General features: G+C 60.2%; 2 protein-coding genes across 2 annotated transcripts in view; one reads left to right on the top strand and one right to left on the bottom strand.

The window, feature by feature from the left end:
* UBE2L3 (ubiquitin conjugating enzyme E2 L3) overlaps positions 1-271 on the bottom strand; it is a 43,353-nt gene extending 43,082 nt beyond the window's left edge. The window contains exon 1 of the mRNA XM_060120841.1: positions 223-271. Within this exon, the coding sequence (XP_059976824.1) occupies positions 223-249 (27 nt within the window). The 5' untranslated portion in view covers positions 250-271. The remainder of the gene's footprint in view (positions 1-222) is intronic.
* A 9,204-nt stretch (positions 272-9,475) lies between these two features.
* On the top strand, positions 9,476-14,532 carry LOC132503939 (RIMS-binding protein 3C-like). The gene is given in 2 exon segments (XM_060120840.1): positions 9,476-14,393; positions 14,396-14,532. Coding segments are annotated over 2 exon segments (5,055 nt in total).
* The last annotated feature ends 311 nt before the right edge of the window (positions 14,533-14,843 follow it).

The raw sequence follows: 14,843 nt of genomic DNA, 5'->3' as shown, positions 1-14,843 counted from the left end.
GGGGCAGCCGGACGGCCGGCGAAGGGCCGGGGCGGCGCGGCCTGGCGCTCCCTCCTGGGCTGCGGCCTAGCGGCCGCCTTAGCTCCCTCATCACACGGCCCTGGGCGGCGGCGCCACGCGAGGCGGGGGGCGGCGGCGGCCCCCCGAGGGGTCCGGGCGGCCGCGCGGCCCCAGCCGACGCCACTCCCCGTCCGCCCGCCGGCGCCGGAGAATGGTCTTTACCTTCATCAGCCTCCTGCTGGCCGCCATCTTGGCTCTGGTGCTGCTGCTGGCCCAGAATGCATCGCGGCGGCCGGCGCCGGAGCCCCCGCACTTCCTGGAGCGGGGGAGGGGCGGCGGCGCGGGCGAACGAGGCGCCTACTGTGTGCGGGCGCGGTGCGGGCACAGCGCCGGCGGCCTGGGAGCGCCGGGGCGCAGGGACTGGCGGGGACCCTGCCTTTGCGGGGCGCCCAGTGCGGTGGCACTGGGAAACAGAGCCCGACACACAGTAGGTGCACAGTGATACTGGCTGCGGGAGATGGGGTAAGGGGCAGGATTATTTCAGGCACCAATCAGCGCCGAGGTGATGGGAATGTGACTGTGGGAACCTGCTTCTCATGGGCGGGGGTGGGGGGGGTCGGGGGGGGGGAGTCAGGGAGTCTCACTGAGGAAATAGTGTAATTATAGCCAACACTCACCACGAACAGCCCCATTTCACAGGAAACAGAAGCATAGTGGAGGCCGAGGGTTTGCCCAAGGTCATGCAACCCGCAAGGAGCAGAGCCCAATTCTGTTCCAGACGGGGCTGCTGGCTCCACAGCCACCACTGGGACCTGTGAAGGGTGGGGAGGAGCAGCTCTGAGGACAGAAGGGCAAGCCCATGGTCAGATGCATGTGTATAAGGAGAAGACTCTGGTTGGAGAATGGAGGATGAGGTAGGTAGGGGGTAAGAAGGGGAGCAGGGCCACGTACAAGCTGTTTGTGGCCATACAGGCAAAGAGGTGATGGTGGTTTGGACCTCGGTGGCAGTGCAGGCAAAGTGGAGGGTGCAGCTTCAGATCATTCAGGCCTTGTGAAGGAATTTTTCTCCATTCTGAGAGCAGTTGGTTTCCCACTAGAAGACAGAGGAAAAGAGCACTGGAGATGGATAGCCTGGAATAGAGCCGGCCTCCCACCCAGAGACCTGAGAGCCCAGGCTTAACACGGGGAGAGAGTGGGGAAGAAACTAGATGATAAGCCTCATGCAATGAGGACCCTGCCTGTCCTTTATCTCCCCCCAGGGCTGGCACACAGTGGGTGCTCCTAAACATTTGGCAAATGTGGGACTTCCCTGGCGGTCCAGTGGTTAAGACTTCCCCTTTCCACTGCAGGGGGCACGGGTTCGATCCCTCGTTGGGGAACTAAGATCCCGCATGCTGCACAGCGTGGCCAAAAACAAAAAACAAGGGACTTCCCTGGTGGCACAGTGGTTAGGACTCCACGCTCCCAATGCAGGGGACCCGGGTTCGATCCATGGTGAGGGAACTAGATCCCACATGCATGCCACAACTAAGGGTTCACATGCCACAACTAAGGAGCCCGCATGCTGCAACTAAGACCCGGCGCAACCAAATAAATTAAAAAAAACAACAAGACACATTTGGCAAATGTATGAGGGACTCCATCAGTTACTCCTTAGAGCTGCAGGGGACCTGGGAGCCTGGCCTGGAAAATGACTTTATGGTCCTCCTGTGCACTGGGCCTGGTGCTTAGTGGGCCCAGGTCAATGAAAGAACACAGTTCTATTGGGAACTGCTTCCTCAGAGGGAAGGGGACCCTGCCCTGAAGAAATCCCAAGCCAGCTGAGGAAGTGCAGTGCATACCCTTCACCTTGACGTGCTAAACCAGGAATAGAGGGGTGGGATTGGAAGAGGCCGAGTGCCAAGAACTAACCTTTGCTGCAGCATCTCCTGTATCCTCACCCCCATGGCAAGATGGCTCCCTGGCACCCACTTTGCAAGTGAGCACAGGCCCTGGAAAGCAGAAGGCCATAAACAAGCACACAGTCCCGGTGGGAAAGCTGCCTGGACTTTGGGACCCTTCTCTGGGTCTTAAACCTTCATTGTTCCGCATAGCAGTCCTGGCTTCTGGTCACACCAGCTCCCCTTCACTCAGCCATCCTGTTCATCCAGACCTGACCTTTCTGTGCTACCTCTCCGAGCCTCCCATCAAGAGTGACCTCTTCGGGACTTCCCTGGTGGCGCAGTGGTTAAGAATCCGCCTGTCAGTGCAAGGGACACGGGTTTGAGACCTGATCCAGGAAGATTCCACATGCTGCAGAGCAACTAAGCCCATGTGCCACAACTACTGAAGCCCGGGCGCCTAGAAGCTGTGCTCCTCAACAAGAGAAGCCACCACAATGAGAAGCCCATGCACTGTAACGAAGAGTAGCCCCTGCTCACCACAACTAGAGAAAGCCCACACGCAACAGTGAAGATCCAATGCAGCCAAAATTATAATTAATTAGTTAATTAATTAAAAAAAAAAAGAGTGACCTCTTCCTCCTCTCCCTCCTCCTTCTGGGTTCCAGGCCCTTCTGCTCAAACTCACCACCTGCTGCTCCTTTCTCCAGTCAGCACATGTCCTGGGTGCTCACCTCTAGGTTCAGGGAGGAGATACAGGTCCCTGCCCTCAAGGGGCTTGTTACACCCCGGGGAGGCACCAAGGAAAATGACAGAGGTGTGAAGGTTTGTTGAGGCACTCAGGCTCAGACAGGGGCCCTTCAGAGGACAGGGGAAGGGCCAGGAATGGGAGGAGGCATTGCAGCAAGAAGGAAGTGCCTCTGGCAAGGCAGGGACTTGGCAACGGTATTCACACTCCATAGGGCCGAAGGGGTGTCCGGCCCTGGGCCGGACATTTACACCCTCCACTGAGCTCATCAGCACCACAGGGCCATGCGCTTAGATGTTCTGTCTCACAGGAGAGGAAGCTGAGACTCTGAGAGAAGTAGCTTGCCCTACCTCACCCAGCTGGGAAGAGGGCTCCAGGAGTAGACCCGAATGTGGTCCATGTGGTGAGGCTCTGCCTTGACCTCCCTCTGCTGGCCCAAACCCCCGAGTCCTGCATCCCTACCTGCCCACAGCCTGTGCCCTGGCCTCTGCCCACGCTGCCCCCACTGCCCAAGATGCCTTTGTCCTTCCCTCCCTCACTTGTCCCTCTGCAAGTGCCAGTCAGGCCTCAGCACATGACTTGCCACCCTGCTTGGGGAACTTGATGGCCTGCAGTGTGCTGGGGCCTGCCGGTGCTGACTCACAAGCCTTTCTTTGACGCTCCCAACCATCCTCTGTGGTCAGAACTGTTACCAGCCCCATTGAGAGGAAGAAACTGAGGCTCAAGGGGTCAATCAAGCTTTTCTCAGCCCCCTGGCCATCTAAGGGTCCAGTCCAAGTCCGCTCCTGGACTGTGTGGGGTAAAGTAAGGGCTGGGAGACTCAGCCAACCCAAAGGGCTCCCTCTTTCCCTCCTTCCTTGCTATGCCCCCCTACTCTCCCTCCTTCCTTCCATCCTTCCATCCTTTCTTCCTCCCTTCCTTCACAAACCCCATTGGAGGATTTCTGTTTAGTGAATGAAGAAATTAACATGGCACCTGCCCCCCACCCTCTGCCCAGACCAGACTGGGTGCTCAGCCAGACTGGGTGCCCTTTGATGAAGGAAAGACCGTCCCCTGACCTAGAGCAATGGCCAAATAACTGGACAAAAAGTCTTGCCACTAGTGTCAGTGGGAGATGGACAAGGCCTCGAGCTTCAGGCTATGGAGAGAGAAGGGTGGTCGGAATAGGCCCAGAGCGGAGAGGAATGCAGATGAAGAAGACGGAGGATGGCTCTGTCCTGGCAACAGCGGGCAGCTGCAAGTCAAGACGCTGCTGGCAGCCCCGCGGGGTCCTCAGGAGGCAGCAGCTTGGGGATTACGATGGCACCCGGGTGGCCAGAGCCCATGGACAGGCTCTGACGGCACCAGTTCAGAGCTCAGACTTGGGTCACACGGGCCAAGGCAGTTTCCTCCTCTGAACAGGACAGTGCCAGCCTCCCCAGCTGTGGTGGGACCTCAGGCGTCAGGCCTGTCATGTGCGGGGTGGGGGTGGGGCTGGCCACCCACGGGGGCACATGTGTGGGGAGGCTGAGGCTGCCAGGTGAGAGGCCAGCCCAGCAGGCCAGGGAGCCCCAGCTGGAGAGCTGGAAGCCGGCACATGCTGTCCCTGCCTGCCCGGGAGGGCGTGGACTGGCCAGAGCAGGCAGCAGGGCCCAGGAGTGGAGGCAGAGAATATATCCATCCAGGAAGGGCTGGTGCTGGGGGTGCCAGGCCTCCCACAACCTGGAGCAGGAAGCTCTGGGTGGGCTGCGGCTGAGTGACCCTTCCCTTCTGAGCCCCAGTCCCTCCTCAGGCACACAAGGACCATGACAGACTGAGAGGGGCCGGGAGCTTGGCAGGTCTCTCTGCCCGACATCCAGTCTCAGCTCTGGGCAGCCCTTGCTCTCCTGCCTCAGCTCAGCTGGGGTCTTCTCCCCGTTAGCACCACCCTCAGCCCCCAGCACTGGTCCACACTCCGAGTTCACTACGTCCCTTTGCCATATTTGTGTTTAATGCCTGTGTCTGCCCTTGGACTGTAAACTCCACGAGGACGGAGGCCACACCTGGTCAGCCTGCCTCCGTATTTAGTCGCGTATTCACTGAGCGTGGACCATGTACTGGCCACTGTTCTAGACGCTGAGGAGGTATCAGAGAACAGACAGAAAACACATTGATGACTCACACATAAGAGAAGTGGGCTGGAAAGCTGGGGCTATTGTGGCCACAGAGGTTGGGGGCTTAAAACTCTCCAGGGGGCTCTCAGGATGGAGCCCAGGGCCCTCACCAAGGCCTCAAGCTCTGCAAAACGCGGGGCGTGGGTGGCAAAGGAGGGATGCGGATCAGCATCCCAGGACCCCACACGACCCAGAGGTCACACATGGAGCACAGGGCTGGTGATGTGGGGCGAAGCCAGACGTGAGGGGCACGTGCCCCCTCTCAGGATCAGTGGAATCATGGGGTGTTGGGGCAGTGGTGTCTGTGCCCATAATAGACAGGAGTGTCTCTAACCCAGAGGTTCTCAAACTTGTTGCCAGCAGCACACCTTCTTTTTTTTTTTTTTTTTGGCTGCGCCATGAGGCTTGTGGGATCTTAGTTCTCCGACCAGGGCTGGAATGCGTGCCCCCTGCAGTGGCAGCACTGCTGAGTCCTAACCACTGGAACGCCAGGGAATTCCCAGCATACCTCTTTAAACGCTATTAAAAAACACTATTCAACCAAAGTCCTCCTTAGAACCTGACAAATGACACGAATTAGTGGCCATGTCCTGTAGGGGCAGTGTCTCCCCTTCAGCTCTGGCATATCCTTCCCACCCCTACAGTATCTTCCAGGAGCCCCGGACTCTAAAGGAGCCCAGTTTGAAAACTACCCATATAATCTATCCCATTCATGTTTTAGGGAAGAAAGCTGAGACCAGAGAAAGCAGTCAAGTTCCCCAAGCTCAGAGTCCATGGGGGTGGCAGGCAGGTCACTGGACAATCAGTGCACAACGTGACAAGTGTGGGATGGCAGGAGCCGGGTACCAGGGCAGCACAGTTTGCTCATGCACTCAACCACATTCCAGATGCCTCTGATGGGCCTTTGATGGCACTATGGGGCTCCCAGGGACTCAGGCTGGGGTCCGCCTCCTCAGTTGCAGCCTGCCCTCCTGCCCTGACTGTTGGCAGCCCTGCTTGGGGCTGCAGCAGGACATCCAGGCTGTGGCGCCCCACCCAGTGCCCTGAGGCGACCGTCCAGCTTTGCCACAGCTGCCCACGTGCCCTGGCAAGCCACCTGCTCCCGCTGAGCCTCGGGGCCTCGGCCTCTGTCAAACAGAGCAGTGCTGAGGGTCCCGTGAAGACATGCTCCCCGTGGCTCCACGACCACCTGGACTGTCCCTGTGTCTAACCTCCCCCCTCCCTCCCATCCACCTCTCCTCTCACAGAGAACATCTGGAACCAAAATTCCCTGTGTTCTTGCCACTTGCCACTGCCCAGTGGCATCTCCCATGGCACATCAGGGTTCAAGGGAACCTAGTTTGAAAAACTTGAGTATTAGGAGTTCCCTGGAGGCTTAGTGGTTAGGACTCCATGCTTTCACTGCCCAGGGCCTGGGTTCAATCCCTGGTCAGGAAACTGAGATCCCACAAGCCTCACAGTGTGGCCCCAAAAAAGAAAACAAAACAAAAAACAACAACAACAAAAAAGAAAAACATGAGTACAACAAAATGGGTGGAGCCCATAGAGCCAAGTGCTGAATGAACACAGAAAGTGCTTCTCTGAGCCTCGGTTTTCCCACCTGCGAGATGGGTTCAAGGTCATCTACCTGCCTACCTGGAGAAAGTACTGTGTAAGTGAGAGGGCCGTGTGTCTGTCCTGCCCCAGGAGCAACCCAGGAAGGTCAGTCACAGAAGAGAGGCTGCGGGGGTGGGGGTGGGAAATTCACTCCGAGTGTCCGGTGGGTGGCTCGTGGTTAGACAGCCATCCTCAGAGCAGCAGAGCCCAAGCTGTGAGAGGGCCCAGGTGCCACCGGGCCAGGTTGGCACCATGCCCTGAGAAGCAGAGGTGTTGCTAATGGGATCACAGCATTAAAGACTGGATGCAAATGGCCGGGTACCAGATGTCCATCCGCATTTCCCAGGAGCTATGTGGTACCACAGCAGGAAGGGCAGGGAAGAGCCGGACTTAAGTAGGGGTCCCAAGCTCCCAACCACACAGGTGGCCAGGCTAAGGGAAGCTCTGTGTGTGTGTGTGCGTGTGTGTGTGTGCACGCACACGTGTGTGCGTGCGTGCAGGCACGCGCATGTTCCACAGCTTACGATCCTGCCAACACCTCTCCTGAGAACTGAGCCTCACTCCCGGCCAGCCTGATGCCTCTGCCCAAGGCCCCAGTGGGCAGCCTTGAACCTGGGGTCCTCACCCTTGCTGCCCAGTGCCAGGCAGGCAGGCAGGGCGTGAAGGGCACATCCTCACCTGGCCACCTGGCCTGTCTGCCTCCCCCATTCAGGTACCACCTTTCTGGGGAGGGACTTTCTTACCCCTCCTCTGAGCCCACTCTGGGCAGAGACACACCTGTGTATTAGACATATCCCTGCTCCAAAAGGAGAGGCACCATGTGGTGTGATCTGAGCTGCAGAGTCCTGGGTCGCCCCAGCCCAGCCTGGAGAGTCAGGGAAGGCTTCCTGGAGGAGGAACTGCTAAGCAGAGGCCAAAGGATAAGATAAGGTTAGTAATAAGTGAGTGGACAAAACCAGGTTGTGTGGAACCCACTAATCAGCCTGTCACCTTGAGCAGAACTCTTAACCCACTGCGGCTTGGGACTTCTCATCTGTGAAATGGGTGGTTTGAATACTGTATGGCAGGGAATTCTCTGGCGGTACAGTGGCTAGGACGCCACACTTTCACTGCCGAGGGCGCAGTTTCAATCCCTGATTGGGGAACTAAGATCCCACAAGCCTCATGGTGGTATGGCAAATAAATAAATAAATAAATACCGAATGGCAAGCATTAGCATGGAGCATGGCACATGTTACCTTTGTGTCGGGCCAGGTTGGCATCCCAGCAGGGGAAACAACGCATGCAAAGGCCCAGAGGCCTTTGAGCCAGGGGAATTCTTCAGACTCCTGGAAGAAGCTTGTGAAGGTCCAGGCCAAGCCCTAGATGGGGAGATAGGAACTTGCACAGACCTCAGTGCAGCACCTACTATACACCCAGCGCTCGGCCAACAGAGCCCTGGTGTGCCTCCAACCCTGGGAGGCTGGTGCTACCAATATACACATTGTGAAGAGGCTGAGAGGTGAAGTCATCAGTGGTCCCTCAGCCAAAAAGTGGCAAAGCCTGGATGGATGCCCCAGACTCTGAGGCTTCCCACCTGCCCTGAGGTATATGGAGTGAGTCCCAGGGAACTCAGAGAGTACCTGGGCTGCCTCCACCATGGAGGCCCTGCCTGACTTCAGCCAAATTCCTACCTTGCAGACCTCAGTTTCCTTAGCTGTGAAAGAGGGACTAGAATTAAAATCAGTGAGCTGCTAGAGAGCCTTGCTCTGGACACTGTATACTCTTACCTCCTTGAAACCTCACAGAGGAAATGGATGCTCAGAGAGGTCAGGAAACTCTGGGAGGTCACAAAGCAAGGGAGGGAGCTGCATTATTAGCCCATTTTACAGATGAGAACATGGGAGCAGCTCGAAAAGCTTAAGGACTATTTGCTTCCAAAGTCCCACCAGCCCTAACCATCTGACACACTGCCCCTTGGAAAGCCATGGAAAGTTCTCTGGCCTTGCTGTATCCAGGGAGGTGGTGTGGGGACCCAGCAGGGCCCATACAGGCCTTTGGCTTTACTTTTTGGGAAAGCAGGTAGCCCCGGGCACTCCTGAGTCTGACCAAAGGGCAGGTTGGGCCCTCATGGTGGCCCCATCCTTCACCTCCCTCCCTGCCTCTCCAACTGGCCGTCCCAGTCTCTGGGTTCCACTTGACCCTCTTATCCTTCTGCAGATATGAAATGTAAGGCTCCCCACTGAGAGAAAGACTGGGTAGGGGTCCTCCCACCTGCGACCCTGAGATTGACCAGATGGCATCAGAGTGCCCATGGAATCTGGAGGTATAATTTTGCAGGTTTGAATTCCAACTTAGCTACTTCTGGGCCATGTGACTGTGGGGAGGCCCTTATCTCTCTGAGCGTCCTTGCGGGATGATTGTGAAAATGAACCAAGTAATCACAGGCCAAGGCTATGGTCCTCGAAGGAACACTTGTCCCCTGTCTCGGCTGGCACCATGCCCAGGTCATGGACTTGAGACTTCTCTGTAAAATGGGTATAGGAGGTTTAAACAGTCCTTGGAAGGGGTCCTTGGATGGGTAGGCACAGTGGAGATGCAGGAGCCAGATGCCCCCTCCTCTGGGTGAGCCCAGGGCACACCCCCAAGTTTGGGCATATCCTGTTGCAGTTTCCAGCCACCACACCACCTGAATCCATTGGTGATCTTGAGCCAAACACTGAGCCCCCTTTCTCTATGCCCAGAGAAGCAGCTCAGGCTTCCCACGGGTTCCTTGGCCTGAAAGGGATTGTCCAGTGCCTGGAAGAGGGCCGGGGTGGGTCGTAAGAGATATAGTGCCAGGATCAGGGAGAGGCCTGGGGCCAGCGAGACTCGTGGGCATCCTGGGAAGGACAGGAGCTGTGTCTAGCCTGGGTGTCTAGAGCCCAGCGTCAACATAGGCAGCCGGGAGAGGAGCACGGGGTAGCCGCACCCACTGCAGAGGGTGGGAGAACGCGCCCAGAGGCGGAAGGGGCGCGCGGGAACCCTCAGGGACCCCGGAAGGGGCGCGCGGGACGGTTGACCGCGGCCAGGGCAGCGGCCGTTGGCGAGCGGCGGCCTGGGCCAAGAGAGGTCAGGCGTCTTGCCTGGCCGCGACCACCATGACCAAGGACTCGCCCAGCCCTTCTGGCGGCGGCCGCGTGACACCCAAGAAGCCGGCTACTCCGGGCCCGGCGGCGGCGGCGCTGGAGGAACAGAGGCGTGAGCTGGAGAAGCTGCGGGCCGAGCTGGAGAAGCTGCGGGCCGAGCTGGAGGCGGAGCGGGCGCGCGGGCGGGAGGAGCGGCGGCGCTTCGCTGCCCAAGCGCGGCAGCAGCGGGAGGAGGCCGAGCAGGAACGGCAACAGCTGGTTGATCACCTGCGCTCCAAGTGGGAGGCGCAGCGCAGCCGGGAGCTGCGGCAGCTGCAGGAGGAGGTGCTGCGGGAGCGCGAAGCCGAGATCCGGCAGCTGCTGCGCTGGAAGGAGGCCGAGATGCGACAGCTGCAGCAGCTGCTGCACCGCGAGCGCGATGGCGTGGTGCGCGAGGCCCGGGAGCTGCAGCGCCAGCTGGCAGAGGAGCTGATGAACCGCGGCTACTGCGGCCGTGCGGGGGCGCCCGAAGAGGCCGCAGCGCAGTGCCGCTGTCGCCTGCAGGAAGTGCTGGCGCAGCTCCGCTGGGAAACGAACGGAGAGCAGGCCTCGCGCATCCGCCACCTGCAGGCGGCACTCGACGTGGAGCGCCAGCTCTTCCTCAAGTACATTCTGGAACACTTCCGCTGGCACCCCGCCTTGTCCGGCACCCCCGACCCCCAGGCCGCGCATTCTTCAGAAGAGCCACCTCCTGAGGCCGCCGCCAAGTCCTCATGTCGACTAGAACCCCTTGAGGGCCTGAGCGCGGGCGCCCGCGCGCGCTCCCGCTCCCTCGACCGGGTGCCCGCGGCGTGCTCCAACTCCCCGGACAGCGTGCTCCCCGCGCGCGCCAGCTCCCTCGATTCCTTGGCACCAGCGCGTTCCCTCTCGCTCGACAGCACCCTGAGTCGCCCCAAGGCCCCCGAATCCTCCTCTCCAGACGCCTCCATCCCGGGGTCCCTGAGCCCCCCGCCGCCACTATCGGAGCGCAGGAGACCTAGCGACCCGCGAGGAGGGGAAGAGTCCGGGAGTCAGCCCTGCGAAGCCCTGAACCCCCTGCCGCCGGGCCCGGACTACAGCGAGCTGCTGAAGCAGAACTTGGAGCTGTCCGAGGCGCTGCAGGTCCTGGCGCGCCGCTGCTCCGGCCTGCGCGAAGAGAACCTGCAGCTGCGGCGCGCGGGCTTCTCCGACAAGGCGGACAAGAAGGTGAAGCGGCTCAAGGTGAAGCATGCCGAGCTGACCGACCTCGCGCGGCGCCTGGAGGACCGGGCCCACAAGCTGCAGGAGACCAACCAGCGTGCTGTGAGCGCGCCTGTGCCCGGCGAGAGCCGCGCGGGCCTGGAGCTGTGCCAGGCCTTCGCCCGCCAGCGTGCGCGGGACTTGTCGGAGCAGGCTAGCGTGCTGCTGGACAAGGACAAGCAGATCGAAGAGCTGCGGCAGGAGTGCCACCTACTGCAGGCGCGCATCGCCTCGGGACTCAGCAGCGCCCCGCTCGCTGCGGGGGGCGCCGCCTGCGCCCAGTGGCTCAACGTCAGAGACCTGGACCGGCTGCAACGCGAGTCCCAGCGGGAGGTGCTGCGCCTGCAGAGGCAGTTGACCCTGCAGCAGGCCACCAGCAGCGCCCGGGCGGAGGCGGGCGGCCAGAGCGCGCCATGCGAGGAGGCGCGGAGCCAAGTACAGGCACTGGAGCGCGAGCTGAGCGCGCAGCGGCGAGAGTGCGCGGAGCTGGGCGCGCAGGCGGCGGCGGCGCGGCGACGCGGCGAGAAGGCCGAGGCGAGGCTGCAGGCGGCGCTCCGCGAAGGCGCCTGGCTGGCGAAGGAGAACGCGCGGCTGCAGGCCCAGGCCGACTGGATGGGAAAGGTGGCGGCCGAGAACAAAGACGTGCGCGGGCAGCTGGGCCTCGCGTGCCGGGAGCGCAACGCCGCCGGCTTGCTGGCGAGGCAGCTGTTTCAGCAGGCGGCACGAGGGCAGGACAGGCAGCAACAGCTGCTGCACGACCAGCAGAAGGCCCTGTGTGATCTCCAGACGGCCTGGGAGGAGATGCGGGCACTGCAGTGTCAGCCTGGTCACCCTCCCCAGGAACCCCGCGAGGCCCCGCCAGCCCCGGAGTCCCAAGTGAGAAGCAGTGGAAGAACCAAGTTGCAGCTAGGGCCTGAGGACCAAGCATCGTCTCAGCCTAGCAGAGCCAAACAGGAGAAGGAAGACTTCCTGCTGGAGAACCCAGTTGCCCTCGGGGAGGCAACCAGTGCCCCCAAAGTGCCAGACAGAGTCCCAAGCAGCCAACCTCTGGACTCCAGGCCCCAGGCCAAGAAAACCAGCTCCCAGTCGAACTCCTCCTCTGAGGTGGAGTCCATGTGGGCCCCTGTGCCATCCTGCCCTACTCTGGACGTGGACACAGCCAGCGAGGTGGAAGATCTGGAGCCCTATAGCGTGTCCTCAACCCTGGAAGTGGGGGGTTCGGAGGCCCCCACCACCCCCAAGCTCAAGATCTTTCTGGCTCGGTATAGCTACAACCCATTTGAAGGGCCCAACAAGCACCCCGAGAGCGAACTGCTGCTCACTGCTGGGGATTACGTGTATGTCTTTGGGGACATGGATGAGGACGGCTTCTACAAAGGGGAGCTTGAGGACGGCCGGCAGGGGCTGGTGCAGTCCAACCTGGTGGAGCAGATTTCAGATAGTGACATCCTGGGCTGCCTGCCCCATGAGTTCCCTGACCTTGGCCCCACTCGACTCCCGGCTGGGCAGGGCAAAGCTTCGAAGGAAGACACTGGTCACAGCTTAGTACCTGGGAAAGCCCAGGGGACAGTGGACAGGGGGCCACACGCGACAACGGTGAGGGTGGGCTCCAAGACCGAAGTGGCAATAGAAATCTCAGATGCCAAGATGGAAGATGGCCGGCTGGGCTCTCAGCAGAGCATGGGCAAGCAGGGCTTCTCCAGACCTCTTCTGGGGACCAACAGTGTCTTTTGTGTGGCCCCTACGCAACTTTACCTGAAGAGTGTTGCAGCCACGTCGGCCGAGATCACCTGGGTTGGCAGCAGCCACCCCCACATGGTGTACCTGGATGACCTGGAGTGTGCCCTGACCCTAGCGGGCGTGAGCTGCTACACCTTCCACCACCTGCATCCCGGCACGAGGTACCAGGTGAGGGTGGAGGTGCACCCACCGTGGGACTCGCTGCCGGAGCGCTGGGAAACAATGTCCTCAACCATCACCTTCAACACACCCTTGGCGGGCCCCCCTGACCCTCCACTGGACGTGCTGGTGGAGCGCCATGCCTCACCGGGCCTCCTGGTGGTCAGCTGGCTCCCCGTGACCATCGACTCAGCTGGGTCCTCCAACGGAGTCCAGGTCACCGGCTATGCTGTGTATGCCGATGGACTCAAGGTGGCAGAGGTGGCCGATGCCACCGCCGGGAGCATCCTGTTGGAATTTTCCCAGCTCCAGCTGCCACCGATGTGCCAGAATATCTCGGTGAGAACCATGTCGTTCTGTGGAGAATCCGTGGATTCAGTGCCGGCTCAGATCCCTCACAACTGCGTCACCTGTCTCCGATTGCCAGAGATGTCTCCCTTTAGCTGCACCTGTGGGGACCCGTCCACTGGCAGAATGACCTTCCCCATCTGCCCTCAGAGGCTGGTGCTGACTCCCCCGAGGGCCAAGGCCAGTCCCCACAGCCCCGGAAGCTGCGGGGAGCCCCAGGCCAAGTTTCTAGAAGCATTCCCTGAAGAACCCCCAAGGAGGCAGTCCCTGAAGCCCAGGCTAAGTTCAGACGGAGAATTTCCAAGTGCAGGGTCAGACAGCCAAGCCCAGAGGCCCACAGAGGCCCGGGAGCTCTCCAGAAAGGACCAGCTCTTCCAGAAGAGTCCCCGGAACCACAGGCCACCTCTGCCCCAGGGCCAGTCTCGGGGGGAAGAGGACCAGTACCGGCACATGGGCACCAGCCAAAGCCCTGCTGCAGGAGTCATCTGTCGGTCCCCTGAGTGTGGACCCAGGAAAGAGCCGTGTCAGGAGAAGGCTGCCCTTGAGAAGGTCCTCAGACAAAAGCAAAATGCTCCAGCATTCACCCCTCCCCAGCTGGGCACCAGCCAGCGATACGTGTCTGACTTCTGTGACATTCTGCAGGAGGAGGCAGGGCGCTTCGGTCTATGGGGCAGAGAGGGGCGAGAGCAGAGGAAGGAGCTCAGGAGACAGAGCAGGCCAGGTCAGGCTCTGGGGGACAAGAGAGAGGGCTGGTTCCAGGAGCCCAGCTTGGCACTGTGTCCCGCTCCATCCAGCAGGGTCATCAGGATGTCCAGGGGTGGCGACCCACCGCTGGGAACGAGGGTAGACCCTCCAGCCAAGCTCTTTGTGGCCCTCTCTGATTACATCCACCTGGTGATGTCTGCCACCCCCGAGGCTGCAGAGGAGGAGCTGACCTTCCGGAAAGGGCAGTTGCTGAGAGTGTGGGGCCCTCAGGACACCCACGGCTTCCATCGTGGCGAACACGATGGGCAAGTGGGCAACATCCCCAGGCACCTGGTGGACAAGGTGGACACGGGCACGGAGTGGACTGGTGGGAGGTGGCATTTGCTGGGGCAAGGGTACCTGCCCTCCGTGGCCCACCTCGATGACTTTGGGGGGCTTGGAGGCCCCCAGGGCTCCTTCCCCCTGCCGCAGGGGAGCCCCAGAAGGCCCTCACTGTGGACTCCAAAGACCATGGTGGCGGCTCTGGACTATGACCCCAGGGATGGGCCGGCAGGGGGCCTGGTGAAGGGCAAGATGTCACTGAGGGTGGGGGATGTGGTCACTGTCTATGGGCCTGCAGATGACAAGGGATTCTACTATGGGGAGTCGGGTGGCCACAGAGGCCTGGTCTCAGTCCACCTGCTGGATCACATGTCCCTCCAGGGAGAGCGAGTGCAGCTCCCCGCTCTAGCCACCTGCGCCCCACATGCGGACCCACCACCAAGCCCTCCTCACTTTGTGTGCAGCGCCTGCTCCATGCACCAATGCTCGGAACACTCGGCCATCCCAGTCCTCCTGGCCTCGAGGCCAGCAGGGCTTAGGTCTGAATGGACCTGTTTCCAGAAGAAAGCAGAGCAAGTAGCCCCCGAGAGGCTGACAGGCTGGTAACCAGCAGGTTTTGGGAGAAGTGCCTTTTTCTGCTCCATCACCAGTACGCGTTTTCTTTAGGAGTTTAGCCTTACTCACCCATTGCCTTGTATGAAAGTCTCAAGAAAAGCCTGCTTCTTAAATTAAAAAAAAAGCCATCAGAATGTTATTTTTTCTATCTTTTGTTCAACTCCTCATTAAAATGTTCATAGAAGAAAAGAAAAAGGATGTTTTAGAAGTGAAAGCACAACCAAGGAACCAAGCC

The sequence above is a fragment of the Lagenorhynchus albirostris genome, chromosome 14 (genome assembly GCF_949774975.1).
Source record: "Lagenorhynchus albirostris chromosome 14, mLagAlb1.1, whole genome shotgun sequence".
Taxonomy (NCBI): domain Eukaryota; kingdom Metazoa; phylum Chordata; class Mammalia; order Artiodactyla; family Delphinidae; genus Lagenorhynchus; species Lagenorhynchus albirostris.
The sequence above is the reverse complement of the archived record's forward strand: the minus strand, read 5'-3'. Positions and strand labels throughout refer to the sequence as shown.